This window comes from Anomaloglossus baeobatrachus, chromosome 5 (assembly GCF_048569485.1).
Source record: "Anomaloglossus baeobatrachus isolate aAnoBae1 chromosome 5, aAnoBae1.hap1, whole genome shotgun sequence".
In the NCBI taxonomy this organism is placed as follows: Eukaryota; Metazoa; Chordata; class Amphibia; order Anura; family Aromobatidae; genus Anomaloglossus; species Anomaloglossus baeobatrachus.
In genome coordinates, this window is record NC_134357.1 from 413004205 (window position 1) to 413021559 (window position 17355).

The 17355-nt window shown below is 42.9% G+C and overlaps 1 protein-coding gene across 2 annotated transcripts in view; it reads left to right on the plus strand.

Moving 5' to 3' along the window:
* ADAM11 (ADAM metallopeptidase domain 11) overlaps window positions 1-17355 on the plus strand; it is a 148543-nt gene that overhangs the window by 71783 nt on the left and 59405 nt on the right. Inside the window, exons 5-11 of one of the 2 annotated variants that reach the window (XM_075350250.1) lie at window positions 4258-4352; window positions 6520-6580; window positions 13054-13108; window positions 14819-14874; window positions 15587-15661; window positions 16122-16190; window positions 17067-17233. In XM_075350250.1, coding sequence (XP_075206365.1) covers window positions 4258-4352; window positions 6520-6580; window positions 13054-13108; window positions 14819-14874; window positions 15587-15661; window positions 16122-16190; window positions 17067-17233 — 578 coding nt within the window. Of the gene's footprint in view, window positions 1-4257; window positions 4353-6519; window positions 6581-13053; window positions 13109-14814; window positions 14875-15586; window positions 15662-16121; window positions 16191-17066; window positions 17234-17355 lie in introns of those variants that run through there. The other variant, XM_075350251.1, reaches the window with a different exon arrangement.

Below are 17355 nucleotides of genomic sequence, written 5' to 3' on the forward strand. Positions count from 1 at the left end.
TATATATAGCATTCTAACATGCTGTATATAACAGCCCAGGCTGCTGTGAGAACATAAAAAACACTTTATAATACTTACCTAACGGTCGCGCGGTTGGCCATATGGGTGTCTCCGTTGTCTGGTGCCGGCGCCTCCTCTTTCGGTCATCTTCATCCTCTTTCTGAAGCCTGGGTGCATGATGCGGCTACATCATACACACTCGCCAGTCCTGCGCAGGCGCACTACAATACTTTGATCTGCCCACCTCAGAGCAGATCAAAGTGTGCCTGCTCAGGACCTGAATACCAGCAAGTGTGGATGATGTCGGACGCGTCATGCACCACGGCTGCAGAAGATGGAGGACGAAGATGGTCAAAAGATGCGGCTCCGGCACCGGACAATGAAGATGCCCATTAGGCCCTCATCCACCACAGTGCGACCGTTAGTTAAGTATTATAAAGTGTTTTTTATGTTCTCACAGCGGCCTGGGCTCTTATATACAGCATGTTAGCATGCAGTATATAAGAGCCCGGTGGTGGTGGCTGCAGCTTATAGGCCAAAAAGTGGTGACAGGTTCCCTTTAAAGAGGACTGTTGATTGAACTCCTGCAGAGTCTAGCTACACCTCACTACAGCCGGGTGGAGACTCTTCAGCCACAGTAGAATGTAGCAGAGCTCAATGTGTTGCAAGGGGCAGCTCATCAGATGATCTGACACTGGGAGGTGCAGGACGATGTCCACATTGAGTAGTGCGGTACCAGCCATGCATGTCACAGGCATGATACTATATTTGCCCTTTATTTTGAAGTTAATTGCTGTATGTGAACCTTTTTCTTTCTCGCCTTTCACCAATAGTGAGGCAAGGGATGTGTCTCAGACTCCTTGTAAGAGCTTGTTCCAATGAGCGTATTAAATGTCCGTGTTATGTCTAGCTGCAAAATAGGCAGCATACAGACAGCACAAGGACCAATCCAAGTCAATGTGATAGTTCACATGAATGTTGTCACACATGAATGTTGTTACACTCAGACCCATGGGCCACGTGTAAAAATTGCAGCATTGTCTACTTTGATCTGTATTCTGGATGAGACTCAATATGTGAGCAAAATAAGGCGGGCTTTGCACACTACGACATCGCAGGTGCGATGTCGGTGGGGTCAAATCGAAAGTGACGCACATCCGGCGTCACTTGCGATGTCGTAGTGTGTAAATCCTAGATGATACGATGAACGAGCGCAAAATCGTCGTCATCGTATCATCGCTGCAGCCTCCGACATTTCCATAATGCCGGGGGAGCGACAGGTACGATGTAGTTCCTCGCTCCTGCGGCAGCACACATCGCTGTGTGTGAAGCCGCAGGAGCGAGGAACTTACCTTACCTGCCTCCCGGCTGCAATGAGAAGGACGGAGGTGGGCGGGATGTTTACATCCTGCTCATCTCCGCCCCTCCACTTCAATTGGCCGCCTGCCGTGTGACGTCACTGTGACGCCGCACGACCCGCCCCCTAAGGAAGGAGGCGGGTCGCCGGCCAGAGGGACGTCGCACGGCAGGTATAAAGCTTGTAAAGCGTGTAAAGCTGCCGTAGCGATAATAATCGCTACGGCAGCTTTCACTATATATCGAACGTGCGACGGGGGCGGGACTATCGCTGCAGCATCGGTAACACATTGTTACCGATGTTGCAACGTGCAAAGCCCGCCTAAAGATGCTGTGCTACATTTCATATGTCATGCATTTTTCATCAATCTATTACAAATGTTGACATATGAAACCATTTTTGATCTTTACTATTTATGTCATGATGTTACTTCTGGATAGTGAGGGACAGGGGCCAAGCTGTCCCTTACGCTAGAGGACCCTAGGCTATCCCTCACCTTTAGATTACTCCTAATGGTGGAGACACCGGAGTCCTGTGCCTTTCTATACTATTGAGAAATACTACTTTAATACCCACTCCCACGAGAAAGGGACAGGGCAGGAGCGAGATGGTAAACAGTTAAGGACAGACAATGGAAAACCAAAACTTTGACACACTGCACATACACAGGACTAGACAAAGAGAGACTCAGGAGAAAAACAAAAGCAGTAGGGTAGCAACAAAAGGCAACAAGGTTTAATATCACAACTGCACACAGCAACAAGTATCACACCAGATAGCTGCTTTGGTGAGATGGTAATCCAGACTAAGATAAACTATAGCTGGAATAGGTAGAAGGATCCAGCCAGCATATATAGGAGGGGAGCAGATGTGATTGGCTCCTCCACAGCAGGTGATCAAAGGAACCTAACAAGCAGCCTAGCAGAGATTAACTCCTGCTAGCCTGCCTTTGAATTAGCACTCAGCAGGTTGATCCTGAGTCTGCCTGCATAGATCAGACACCAGAGGAGTTATCAGGCGGAGTCTCCATATCTGTAGTCTGAACAGAACCCATGAGTCAGCGAAGTTTGTGAAAATCTCCGTAAAAAACGTGTCTGATATGGATGGATAAAATGGACATACGGATGGCACAAGGACATAGAAAACGGAACTGGAAACTGATGAAAAACGTCATTTTTATCTGGATGAATAAATGTTGATTTTGCATATCTTTATGTGAACCCAGCCTTAATTATTGAAGTTGCACTGTAGTGATAAATCATAGAATGGAGCTGAGCAAAGAAAACAGCCATTAAGCAAGCAATGAGGAAAATACTCACTTACATATAAACATATACACCTGTATGTTTTACAATTTTAAGGCAATACCTGACAGCTACTTTAAAGGGAATGTGTCACCAGGCTTTTACCTCCCACATCTGAGAGCAGAATAATGTAGAGACAGAGACCCAGAATCCAGCGATGTGTACCTAAGGCCCCTTTCACACATCAGTGATTCTGGTACGTTTGTGCTTTTTTTTAAACGTACCAGAATCACTGACATACGCAGACACATTCTAATGAATGGGTCTGCTCACACGTCAGTGATTTTTCACTGCACGTGTCTCCGTGCGGCGTACCCGCGTGTGCGTGATTGCCGCACGGAGACATGTCCATTTTTTTCTGGCATCACTGATGTCCCACGGACCACGCAGTGGTGTGGTCCGTGAAACACGTGCCAGAAAAAAACATGCATTTAAAATAATAAACATTTTTACTCACCCGGCTTCAGCGACGCTCTCTGCAGCCCGTTCTCCCTGCTGCTTCTGAGCCAGCTCATTACTGTCGCGCATATTAATGATGCACAACACAGCCGACCCGGAAGCAGCTGCTGCAGGGGTCAGCGCCGGCCGGATGCTGCACCGCGGGAGCGATCAGCACCATGGAGAGCGGGAGCGGGGACAGGGAAGTTGATTTCTAAGTGCAATCACGTGCCACGGAGAACGGAGCCTGGATTGCACTTAGACAACCCACGTGTGCCGTGATTCACGGCACACGCAAGGACATGTGCGTGTTTTACACGCCAGTGAAAACGTCTGTGTTTTTCACTGACGTGTGAAACGGGCCTTACAGAGCTGTTTGCTGCCATTTTGATAAAATAAACGTTTTTCTGCTGCAGATCTAGCAGTTATACAGAGCTCATGAATATGCTGGATTACCTGGCAGGAGGTCAAGTAGCCCTCTAATGATAATTGACTGCTGATTAAACAGTGATTTTATCAAAACTACACTAATCAGCCCAGTAAGTGACACGTCACTGGAATCAGGATCTCTGCCCCTGCATTATTCTGCTCTCAGATTAGGTGGAAAATACCTGGTGACCGATTCCCTTTAATCCCTGCCTAAAAGTCTAGCTCCTGGAGTGTTGTACCTGGCTCTTTAGGTTGTTTGGATTTTTGTTTTAGAAAAAAAGGAGGAAACAATATGTATAATGGCTCGGATTCATCAAGACTGTCATTATTCATGCTGATCTATGTTAATGAGGGAGCGTGCTGGAGTCAGACACTCCCGATTCATTAAGGCCCCTTTCACACATCAGTTTTTTGCCATCAGTGACAATCCGTCAAATTTTTAAAAAAACGGATCCGGCGACTGATTTCATTTTTTTTCTCATTGACTTGTATTAGCGACGGATTGTGACAGCCTCACATTTCATCCGTCGTTCAACGGATCCGTCGAAAAATGCTTGTCCGTCGGACGGAGATGATGTCCACAGTAACGCTTTTTGTGTACGTTGAAATAACGGACAGCGACGGATCTCCCTCTCTCTCTCGAATGAAATAAAAAGTGTTAATATCCATTCCATGTCCTCATCTGTGGAATGTCATTTAGTTTTTATGGTGTATGCTTTTGTTTTCCAGACTCCCGGTGAAGCTGGTGATCATTGTTACTACAAGGGCCATGTGCGCGGGTACGAAGAATCATGGGTGGCAATCTCCACCTGTTATGGACTCAGGTGAGTGTAGCATTGGCTTGTTTTCTGTACACATAAGTATTTATTTCCTGTGATGTGACTTGTGTCTTCAGGACCATTTGGTGACAGCAGGAGGCGTGTGGGGGTGTGAGAACAGAGCAGGATGTTACTGTGAAGCTCTTGGTTCACTAAGTGCTGAAATCTCAGCTGTTGATGTTGACTGTACAGAGCTGGGATTAGGAAGAAAATGTGACTGCGGACGTCATTGTTTAATATTCTCTACGATATTAGGACCTCAGGGTTGCAGCTACCAAGATGAAGGGGACAGTTTAAGTAATCCAAATAAGTACTGTGGGCAGAACTCTGTAACCAGTGCTATATGTAAGTCAGCGGGAACTCCATAGCAAACTACTAAATGGGAACCGGGCTGTTGTTGGGTTTCCATTCCGCCTTTATTCTCCAGCATTCAAGGGCCCCCCACTTTCCAGGGACCGCTCCACATCATTGATGATTTCTCTGCACAAACGGCAATAGAATTTTTTTTGTTTTAGCATATCTAATATAGAAAGCTGAGTGCATTTGTATGTGTGTGTGTGTGTGTGTGTGTGTGTGTGTGTGTGTGTGTGTGTGTGTTAAAGGAATCCGCACCATCACATTTACAATCACAAAATTTTGCACAGACGCCCCATTTGACTCAGGGAACGTCATGTTTTGAGGGGAATTTTTAACCCCGCTCTTTACAGTTATTCGCAAAAAAAAAAACCGCTTATTGTATGGATGTGTGAGGTAATATATTGGCTGTTTTGACAGTTAACCTAGATATTCATCAGGTGGCCTATAGCCTAAAGAGAGTGGGAGAGAGGGAAAGAGTGGGAGAGAAGGAGAGAGAGGGGGAGAGGGAAAGAGTGGGAGCGTGTGAGAGAGAGGGAGAGAGAGAGGGAGAGAGGGAAAGAGTGGGAGAGAAGGAGAGAGAAAGCGAGTGGGAGAGACAGAGTGGCACAGAGAGAGAGTGGGAGAGAGACAGAGAGAGAGGGAGAGAGGGAAAGAGTGGGAGCGTGTGAGAGAGAAAGCGAGTGGGAGAGACAGAGTGGGAGAGAGACAGAGGGAGAGAGAAAGCGAGTGGGAGAGAGAGTGGGAGAGAGACAGAGAGAGGGAAAGAGAGAAAGAGTGGGAGCGTGGGAGAGAGAAAGCGAGTAGGAGAGACAGAGTGGGAGAGAGAGTGGGAGAGAGACAGAGAGAGAGTGGGAGCGAGACAGAGAGAGAGAGGGAGAGAGGGAAAGAGTGGGAGCGTGGGAGAGAGAAAGCGAGTGAGAGAGACAGAGTGGGAGAGAGAGAGAGTGGGAGAGAGACAGAGAGAGGGAGAGAGGGAAAGAGTGGGAGCGTGCGTGGGAGAGAGAAAGCGAGTGGGAGAGACAGAGTGGGAGAAAGGGAGAGTGGGAGAGAGACAGAAAGAGAGAGGGAGAGAGGGAAAGAGTGAGAGCGTGGGAGAGAGAAAGAGACTGGGAGAGACAGAGTGGGAGAGAGAGAGAGTGGGAGAGAGACAGAGAGAGAGAGGGAGTGAGGGAAAGAGTGGGAGCGTGTGAGAGAGAAAGCGAGTGGGAGAGACAGAGTGGGAGAGAGGGAGATTGGGAGAGAGACAGAGAGAGGGAGAGAGGGAAAGAGGGGGGAGCGTGGGAGAGAGAAAGGGAGTGGGAGAGACAGAGTGGCAGAGAGGGAGAGTGGGAGAGAGACACAGAGAGAGCAAGAGACTTAGTTACTATCCCAGGCAATACCGGGTACTACAACTAGTATGTTATAAAAGTGTTATATGATGTTCTATGTAACCCACAGAGTATTTAAGAATGATGTAACCTAAATTTTTGTTACCATATATATATAAAGTATTTTGGTTTCTGCCCACCTGATCTAATTTTTTCTTTTATATATATATATATATATATATATATATATATATATATATATATATATATATAAAGTTACCTCTGAAATATCTGTATCAATGACAGATCAATAACTAGAGGCCCCGTATACCTTTGTGAACCCCTGTACTGCCATGAATATATTGCAGCCTGTCAAATCATTGGACTAATACAATTACAGTAACCATTTCATGAAGTATTAGTAGTAATAGGATTATGTGACCTGATTATTGTCATCTTTATGTATTTTACTGATTTGGCATTTATAAACTTATTTTATTTTCTTACAGTGGAGCATTTTCAGATGGAACATTCACTTATACAATATACCCCCAAGGGCAAAAAAACAAGGTAAAAAAATCAATCCATCCATCATGGTATTTACCCCTCAACATACACCTGGCACAGTAAAATACGGAGCAGTTTCTTAATCAGCAGATGATACTTTTTTTTTTTATTTTATTTATTTTTTTTACAAAAATGTGATCAACAGCTTCCCTGGCATTTTAATTTTTAATTTTTACACTGTTCACCCTATAGGTCAAATAATACGATCACTTAAAGAGAATCTGTCATCAGGATTATGCATGTAAAGTTAAGGTAAGGCCATAACGGCGCTGTTATACAGATTCAATAGATAATATTTTGTGTAGAAATCTGCATTCGGATTGTTTAACCATCATTAGAAGTTTGCCTTTCCTAAGCTTTCGGTGCACTGGGGCTTGACTGTGGGTAGGGTCTTCAGCTCTGCCTTTGCTCCTCCGCTGCCTCTGGTGTCTGTATCTTCCTCCTGTTTTTAATTTGTACCGGCACAGTCAAAGCCACAGGTGATGGCGCATGCGCAGATTGAGAACTCAGCTCGTCATTGAGGGGCCAGGACAGAGCCAAAGACCTTTCCCACAGTCACGCCACAATGCACTGAAAGCTTAGGAAACACAAGCTTCTAATACTGGTTAAACAACAACCAGGATGTGATTTCTTCACAGTATCTATTGGATCAGTATAACAGCGCCATTCTTTTAACATGAATAATCATGATGGCAGGTTCTCTTTAAGGCTGGACTCACACGAGCGTATGGCATCCGATGCGAGAGCCGGGTGTCATGCGACTGTAACCCGATCTTGCGATCGGGTCACAGCTGTGAAGCTGTGTGCGGGCACTGCGGAGGAGAGGGAGGGGTCAATCCTCCCATCTCCTCCACTGTCAGCCTGTGCGTAGATCGCACTGCACTGGGATAACATCCGAGTGCAGTCCGATGTATCTCTCGCATCCATTCACTTGAATGGGTGCGAGTGATACGGCGGTAGCAGCAAAACGCAGCATGCTGCCGCTTTTCTCGCATCCAGAATCTGGATGCGAGAAAAGCTGACCAACAGCTCAACCTCATTGCCTAACATTGGTCAGAGTGCAATGCGAGAATTTATAGTGTAGATCGTTACTGACTGCATTATGATTTAGGCTGCATTTAAACATCCGTATGAACGTTTCCGATTTGCTCCCGTTTTGCATCTGTGTCTCATGGATCCATTGCTTAACCCTTTAAAAACCAGGGAAATTTTTTTTTTTGCACTTTTTGTTTTTTTCCTTGCCTTCTTCTGATGACATAGACGTAAGGCGTCTTTTGGATGGGGAGAGGGATCCTTCAATGGAACCATTCATGTTACCATGGAAACATTCCAAGTGGGGCGAAATCGTGAAAAAAAATCTACCATAATTCCATCATTGTTTTTTGGGTTTTGTTTTTATGACATTCATTGTGCGGTAAAAAATGACCTGAAAACATGATTATCCAAGATAGTCTGATTATGGTGATACCAAACATGCAGCAATTTTTTTTTATTTTTTTTAAGTGATGAAAAAAAAATCAGAATATTGAAAAACAATTTTTTTTTTGCTTTGCATCTCCGATTTCCGAGACCGCTAACCTTTTAATTTTTCTGTTGATGCGGTTGAGTAAGGTCTTGTTTTTTGCCCGGTGAGCTTACATTTTCACTGATACCAATTTTGTGTACATGCAATGGTCTGATTGCTTATTTTATAGGCTAGTGAGGTAACCAAAAAAGCGAAATTCTGATTATTTGATTTTCCTTCCCTTTACCAGGTTAATGACTTTCATCATTTATTAGATCGGACTCTTACGAACACGGTGATATTGAAAATGTTAATTTTCTTACTCTTATTTCTAAAAGAGTAAAAAGGTGGGGGGGTGATTGGAACGTTTATATTTTTTTATTTTCAAAAGTTTTTTTTATTCTATTCATTAGTCATCTTAGTAGAATTGAGCTTGCAGTATATACTGCAATGAATATATGGTGCAATGAATAGTATGTGCTGAAAAATTTGGTCTCCTACGGCTCAGCTTCACAGGAGGACTGAGATGACAGTGACAGGGATCACCAGCAGACCCCCAGCTGTCATTGCAACCCATTAGTCCCCTGTTATGGCATCGTGGAAATTGACAGTGGCATTTAAATAGTTAGCAGCTGGGGCTACAACTCTGTTCCAGAGTACCCTGCATACAGGCGGACACTTTCCCAGGACTTTAATGCATGTCCCAATAATGTGAACAAGTTAAATGGGTATTCTCATCTCCTAGATCCTATCCCAATATGTAGTAGGTGTAATAATAATAATAATAATAATAGCAAATGCATCTAATTAGAAATATAGCAAAGTTCTCCTGATAGGTTGTTTCTCTTACCTTATGTGCAGGGCATTGCAGCTTCGGTATCCACAGTCATGACCACAAGCAACTAACTTACTGTCACTATATGAGTGGTTGTAACCATGGACACTTAAGATAGAATGCCCTGCAAATGAGGTAAGAGACATGAATATATCAGGAGAACTATACTACATTTCTAATTTGCTAATATTATTATTCCAAATAAATATTGGGATAGGATCTTGGAGTTGGGAATACCCCTTTAAATAAAAACATGTGACCTTATAGGGTCTTTTTATTGGCTTATAAACAAGCACACCTATTTAGGCTAAGTTCACACTTCCGTTGTTTTGTATCATGTTTTGTATCAGTCAAAATCTGTAGCCTTGAGGAATTACGGTATCCTGCAAAATATTTAGCAGTAATCCTGTTTTTCCCCATAGGCTTCTATTAGTGACGGATTGTGACTGATGATGCTGCGTTGCATCCGCTGCGGTCAGTCGTTTTTTAACTGACCGCCGGGCGGAAGCAACGCAGCCTGTAACGTTTTTTGTGCAGCGCGATCCGTAGGATTTCGCTGCGCATGCGCTCTCTGGCTCCCTGCCCCCGGAACCAGGATAAACATCGGGTAACCAAGCAATGCGCTTTGGTTAGTTACCCGATATTTACAGTGGTTACGGGTGCAGGGAGCCCGCGCTAAGTGGTGTATGCTGGTAACCAAGATAAAAATCGGGTAACCAAGCAAAAAGTGCTTTGCTTTTAGTTACCCGATATTTACCCTGGATACAGTGTGCAAGGAGGCCGACACTTCCCTGCTCGGCTCCGCCCCCTCCCGCACTCCGCATGTGTACACACTCACACACACTCACACACACTCACACACACACTCACTTGTCCCCAGCCATGCAGTCCCCGCGGCACTGACGTCCTCAGCTCCACGGCCCCGCTCAGCTCCGCCCCCTCGCGCTCCGCGCCCTCCCGCACTCCGCATGTACACACGCATGTAGACACACACACACACTCACTCACCTGTCCCCAGCCATGCAGACCACGGCACTGACGTCCTCAGCTCCGCCCCCCCGAACTCCGCCCCCCGCACACAACAGAGTCCGACAAAGAAATTCTTTTCTTTGTCACCATTGTCATCCGTTGTACAACGCATCAGTCACATGCGTCAAGCAACGCATGTGACTGATGCAAAACAACGTAAATGTGAACTTAGCCTTAGTTGGGAAAAATGAAAGATAAAAATGAAAGATAAAAAAATGGAAGCAACTAGGATGACGCCTAAGAAAAAAATCTTTCTGTTTGTCTTTGATCTCTCACACAGATGTATGAAGGCAACTTTACATGTAGTTTTTTTATCTTTTATCTTTTTAACATAAGAAAGCATTTTATGTTCTTTTCTCTTTGTTTAGTAACCATTTTTAATATTTTCTTTTTAGTCTCACTCCAGGACTAGCACATAGACTGTTTTGAGTGTTCTTCTAACACACTACATAAGGCCTCATTCACACATCACAACGTTTGCATCAGTGTTTCAGGAGTATTTCTTATGACAAAGCCAGGAATAGAACTTACAGAGAAAAAGGCCGGTTGAAAGATTGATATATGTTCTGTGTTTTAGGCCTCCTTCACACGTCCGTGAAAATCATGCACATGTTTCACGGACGTGTCAAAGGTACGTTTTCCCCTCCGTGAGCCGTGTTTATGGCACTACGTGTGTTCTCCGTGTGTTATCCGTGATAACACACAGAGAACAGGAACTTTCTACTCACCTGTCCCTGGCGTCGCTGTTCGTGGTGCTGATCTTTGGTCTCCGGTCCTGCCGACTCCGCGCTGCTGCTGCTGCTTCCGGCCGCAGTGAAGCGAATATTAAATGAGCATAATGAGCAGCGGTCGGCAGCAAGTGACAGCAGCGCGAAGAGACAGGAGGGCAGGAGAAGGTGAGTAAAGATTTTTTTATTCTCTCTGACACGTGTGTTTCTCCGGCGCGTGTCACACGGGACCGCATCCACACTACATCCGTGTGATACGGGTGCGGGCCGTGTGACACCCGTGCTGCCGGAGAAAATTGGACATGCATCCGTGTGGAGCACACGGGCACACGTCTGCTCCACACGGAGGCATGGGCCAATGGCTGCACACGTGCGTGCACATAAACTCATTGATTTTAATGGGTTTACGTGTGCCCGTGTCTCCGGTACATGCGGGCACGGACCTAGCACGTACGTCTTGAGACACGTGCGTGTGAAGGGGGCCTTAGAGACAGTCCCTGGTTTTGGCATTGAAATACTGATGGAAAAATACTGACGTGTGAATGAGGCCTAATGCTGACAGCATCCTATTAGGCCACGTGCACACTGAGTATTTGGTGAGTTTTTTACCTCAGTATTTGTAGCCAAAACCAGGAGTGGAACAATCAGAGGGAAAGTATCATAGAAACATGTCACCACTTCTGTATTTATTACCCACTCCTGGTTTTGAATACAAATACTGAGGTAAAAACTCACCAAATACTGAACCACTGTATGTTCCCTTAGTCCCCTAGGTGTATCAGGAAAGCCAAAATGAGGGCTATTGTTAGACATCATCAGAAGTGATTGTGAAGACTTAGGCCATGTTTACACATTGAGTATTTGGTGAGATTTTTACCTCAGTATTTGTAAGCCAAGATGCCATGGGTTAAAATACAGAAGTGGTGATGTGTTTCTATTATACTGTTCCTCTGATTGTTCCACACCTAGTTTTGGCTACACAGTTGCTCCACAACTGTTATATCATGGGGAATTGAAGTATTTATCAAAGCTGCAGAGAGAGCCAACAGGCTTGCTTTAAAACACCACAACAGCATTTTTTTTCATCTATATGTATTTCAATGCCAGAGTGGTATTACTAATGCATGTTCCCTGCCCCAGTAATAAACATAGTAGCAGCCATATTCTGCTGTTCTCGGCACCGTTACGGCCGCCTTCTGCTAGTAGTCACTAACTGAATCGGTCCAGTATTTGTTGGGATGACTGGAAGTCAGTTCTCAATGCAAGTCTATGATAGCCAGAAAAAAGCTTTCATAGACCCTCATTGAAAACATGTAACCGTTGGCTCTCACTTCTGGTCAGTTCATGAGCTGATGTCACAAGATGGTAGAACAGGATCAGATGGTGCCGGAAGAAGCAGAAGAGAAGGGCTGGTGATATCGCTCTGGTAGTGAAATGAAGAAAAGAAAAAACACCGGAGTGGTGCTTTAACCCCCTCACGACCTATGTCTTACTGGTATGTCATAGGTCTTGTCCCTTGCTTTGATGCAGGTTCGCATGCCAAGTCTGCATTTTTCCCTGCTGATCATAACATTTGACTTTAACATTCGCTGGTGGATCGGACATCTGCCCGTGGCTGTTAACCAGTCAAATCCCGCTGTCAATCTCTGCCAGCAGGATTTAACACCTGCTGGCGTGGAGTGCGCCGTTCCCCACTCACATGGGCTCTCCCGTGACGTCATTGCAGGGCGCTGATGGGTTCTCATAACAACCAGGGGTCATTAGCTGACCACTGTGTCTGTCATGGTGCGCTGAATTTTTTTTTCAACACTTACTGCGGATTTGCACTTTTTTTTTTTAATTTTACCCCCATTTTCTAGTATGTGGCAGAAGTAATGATGCCACTAAAATTACAATCACAAGAAGAAGAAAATTCAGCTCACCGATCAGCTGTTCACTGATTCCTGTTAGGATCCTGTGCACGGAAAGGTTGGACTGCCTTGCAGATCTGTTAAAAAATGATCCGGTAAACAGCAGATGTAATGGTAACCACACAGTTACAACATGGGACAAAATTGTCCCATGTTGTAACTGTGTGGTTACCTTTACATCTGCTGTGTACCAAATAATTTTTTTAACGGTTGTTTACAATAAATTGGATTTTAACTTATCTTGAGGAACTGCGCTGGATTCTCCTTTTTCTTTGTGGATTAAAATTACAACTCCTCCTGACAAAAAAACTCAATCCCTCATATGGCTATTTGACCGAAAAATAAAAAACAGTTATGGCTCTTGGAAGGAGAGAAGGAAAAACCGAAACCCCCCACCCCAAAAAACGGAAAATCGCTAGGTCATGAAGCAGTTAAGTTGTCAGTAGGTGATGTCTTGTTTCTTTTTACAGAAGTCTCTTCCATGGCCACATGTGATTGAAAAGGCAAGGAAATGCAAAAAAACAGGTAAAATAACATTTGCAACAAAATTCATTTATTGAAAATTTTATGTAGAAAGATTGAGGATGAGCATGGATGTTAGCGCAATCCGGGGTTCTGCATTATGTAATCAAAGACAACTACTGCACACAAAAACATTTACATATAAAAAAAAAACCTACATACAACCAAACAGGTCATCAAAAAATATAAGTAATTGCTTGAATCAAAAATACAAAACAAGAAAAAAAACCCACACAGACATAATGTCTACACAGACATAATGTCTTAGGCTAGTTTCACACTTGCGTTGTTTTGATGCAAACGGAATCCGTCACTAATGTAGTACAGTTCATTTATTTACATTTGAAGCGCGTTACTATGGCGAGTGTGTGTGTCATGCAGTACCCGCTTGTGTCCACACGATGTCGCACTTCCACTGTAAATAAATTAACTGTACTGTATTTGTAACGGAGCCCGAATCTGTTAAAATAGCGCAAATGTGAAATGGCGCTTATATGTTCAAAAGGCGTAACCCATATATCCTACCTGTAAAATACGGGATGAGACCCTCAACTACAGCAACTCTAATACCAAACTGATGTAATACAAAATAAGAAAGTAATGAAGCAATAGCATCAATGAAGGAGACACCAATGCATACATATTAAAAACTGCAGAATAAATAGGAATGAAAAAACAACAATACAAACATCCAACACACAACAAGAAATAAGATGATGAGCCAATGCGTAAAGCGTTTTACCCCTGAACAAAGTAGATTTTAATCAATCGATCTTGGAATAATACCGGAATAATTTCCACAATTGGATCTGTTTAAAAAAATATTCCTGTGCTGAGATAATTTTATATATGTGTCCCTGCTGTGTGCTGTGTAATGGCTGTGTCTGACCGTACAGGCACATGGTCTGATCATACCACATCTCCTGGGCCGGGGAGGACAGAAGAGTATAAAGATATTACAGTACGGTCAGACACAGCCATTACACAGCATATATAAGATTATCTCAGCACAGGAACATTTTATTTTAACACATCCAATTGTGGAAATTATTATTATTACAAGATCGATTGATTAAAATCAACTTTGTTTGTGGGAAGAAGGAAATGCAGAGAACAGCTCAACATGATATGCTTCTCCGTTGCACACAACCTTTTTCTTTCTATCCAAGAAAAACGGTCCGATTATTCTTTTCAGACTCTGAAATCAGTTCTTTTTGGAGGTGGAGAGAAAGTAAGCACAATGCTTCTCCATCTTCTCTGTCATGTGAGTCTGTGAAAATCGGACTGCACTCTGATGTCATCCGAGTGCTGTCCTATGTTTTTTTTCACTAACTCATGGACTTGGATCGGCAATTTTGTTCCAACATTTGGATCGAAATCGGACATGTCACCGATTTCTTTTCCTCGGACCATTCCATCCTAAGAAAAAAATCGGACATATTCACAGTCTCATAGAATATCATGGGTGTCAGTGTTATCCGTAAAAACTACCACTCTTCCGATAAAATCGGTTGTTGTTCACTAAGCACTTAGAGTAGTTTCTTTGAAGTAATGCATGGTTATTAAAAAAAATAAAAAATAAAAGAAATTCATAGGTGAATGACTATGTTGACCTTTTCCATTGCTTTTTGCATTTACAGATTGCTTTCTGTGGATAACAGATGACCCTGATTCTTTACTATTTTTCATCTGTCATCTTTTTAATTACCACAGGCTGTATGCATCTTCAAGAAATTCCCAGAAGCTCAAAAATTCGGAGGAAAAGGCAGGTTGGTATAATGAGGACTTAATATTTAACTTGGTGGGAAGAGTTAAAGGGAAAATGACCTACTTTTTAAATATTTGTTTGTGTTAATTGTATTTTTTTTGTTTTTATTTTTTTGCAATTTTTCTTTTCCCATAATCACAATCTCGTTATTAAAAATAAAAATGAGCACCCTTACAATTTTCTCATTGGCCACTGAGGCTTTTTAAGACTTAACTTCCTGTTGGGTCAATGAATGACAAGTACATTGGTAACAATGAACAGACTCTGCCCCTAACGGTTATATTGAAGCCTCTAATAAGCGTGTGCAAAGGTCATTATGAGGAGAGAGGGCGCAGGGGGAACAGTGATATCACCTGTTGTGATTGATGGATCCTGTGTTATCACCTGTGTATACAGTAGAGGTCTTATTAAGCATTGTGATCGGCCCTCTCCTTGCAAGAAGCCTGCTGAAAACTGTTCCTGAAAGGTAAAAAAGTATAAGTTTAAAAAGTTTCGAGTGTCCCAAAAAAAGGTGAAAAATTACAGATTAACATTTTTTTTAAATAAAAATCATGATGTGAAAAAAATATTGCCAATTTTTTTGTACAATTTTGATAATATTAATTATTGAAAAAAAAACCTGAATTAAAAAATAAGTCATAAGCTGATTATAGCTTTACTTGAAGTGTATTTAACACATATCTCATATTTTCATTTGTGTCTCACATCTTTAGGTCCGACCAACTGCGCACTCTGCTTTATCTGAAACCAAATACATTGAGCTTATGGTGGTGAATGATTGGCGTCTGGTAGGTGTCGCTGGCTTATGTGTGTAAGGCGAACATAGCTCTATGGTTAGATTGGTAAGAAGAGCATTCTCACCTGAAATTAACAATGTAGGAAATAAAGTTGCCTTCTTTCATGTTTCATATTAAATCTATCCATTTTGTTATACCTTTTAATAAGAAAGTTGGGTGATAACTAACATGTCCATTTATATGATTCATAAAGGGGTTGTCAATCAACACCAAAACTATTACTGGAGTATATTCAGTAATCGGTGAATAAAATACTGTAAATGACTGGTTTAGAATTGTTAATGAGTCAGAAGAGAATGACTTGAGGACATTTTCTTCTCCATTGTAGCTGGGAATACTTTGTAATATGGCTATGCTGTTTATTTCTAATGAATGATACCATGTCTTTGAATTTTTGGAGAGGAAACTGAAAATGTAAAAAAGAAAAATCTCACACCATTGTCCTATTTAGTTTCAGGTCCGACAATCTGTGGGTCTTTCAAGTAGTTATGCCAAATCGGTGGTGAACCTAGCCGATTCTGTGAGTACGACGCGCTTGTGTTAGTGTGCTGCTCTGCCTTTAGCTTCATTGTTTTGTTTTTTACTAACCGTTTTATTCTCTTAACTTAGTGGTTAAATAACCAGTCCATTATCTGCTCGCTAACACAATAATAGAACAAATATGCAATAGGTTGTAATTTTCCAATACTTTTTATTATTCCTTCCACCCAAAATGTAGTTTTTCTTGTTTCTGTCCATCCTATATAGTTACAATTGTAGTCAGCTGAAAAGAAGGAAAATTTAGAGACCCGATCAAAGCTGTCCACTCAGATTCATTTTTCAGGCTTCAGCAAAGTCTACTCATCTCTTGAGTTCTTCTTCAGACACAATCATGGTTTGTTCACACTTGTCACACTTGTCACAGGAATTTTTGCAAATGTCTTTCTTGTTGTGGATACCACTAGATATCATAGTCACCTTCAAGGCCAGGCAATACTCCCTGGCCAAAATGTTATACAAATTCACTTTCCTCAAGGAAATTATATGGTTAGTCATTTTTCAACGCTCATTACGGGGCCAGACATTGACCTACAGGGTAGTTCTGACGTCTGTAAGATCCAGCACATATACATGTATGATCCGGGTTCAGATCGCCTCAGTCATGCACAGTGAACTGGGGTGTATACACTCAGCCACTCTATCTTAGTGTGCATGACAGACGTCAGGTTCCACTTAAAGGGCGACATTGGGCAATACTAGATATTTTCATATATAATGATTTCAGAGCCATCCATGGCTTCTTTATACCTCTCGGATCTGGTTTTATATACTTGGAATGTCAGTTTCCTTCACCTCTTTATCCCATATACCTCCACAGTTTCCCTTCATGGCTCCTAATTCATGGTTCTCCAATTAGATTTTCAGGGAACAGCTAAACACCAGTATTGTTCTGGTTGCGATGGAAACCTGGACATCTGGAGATAAGGTTGCAGTTAGTGAAGACCCTCTGCAAACACTGGCCGACTTCATGAAGTATCGCAGCACGGAGATACCAGAGCATAGCGATGCCACTCACCTCTTCTCGTGAGTCTAATGGGGTTAGCTGCACCTTATTATATAATCCATTGAACATGCCACTGTCATCCAGTCTACGTCTGCCATTACCCCACTGTTGTATTCACATCACTGGGATATGTTAAACTGAC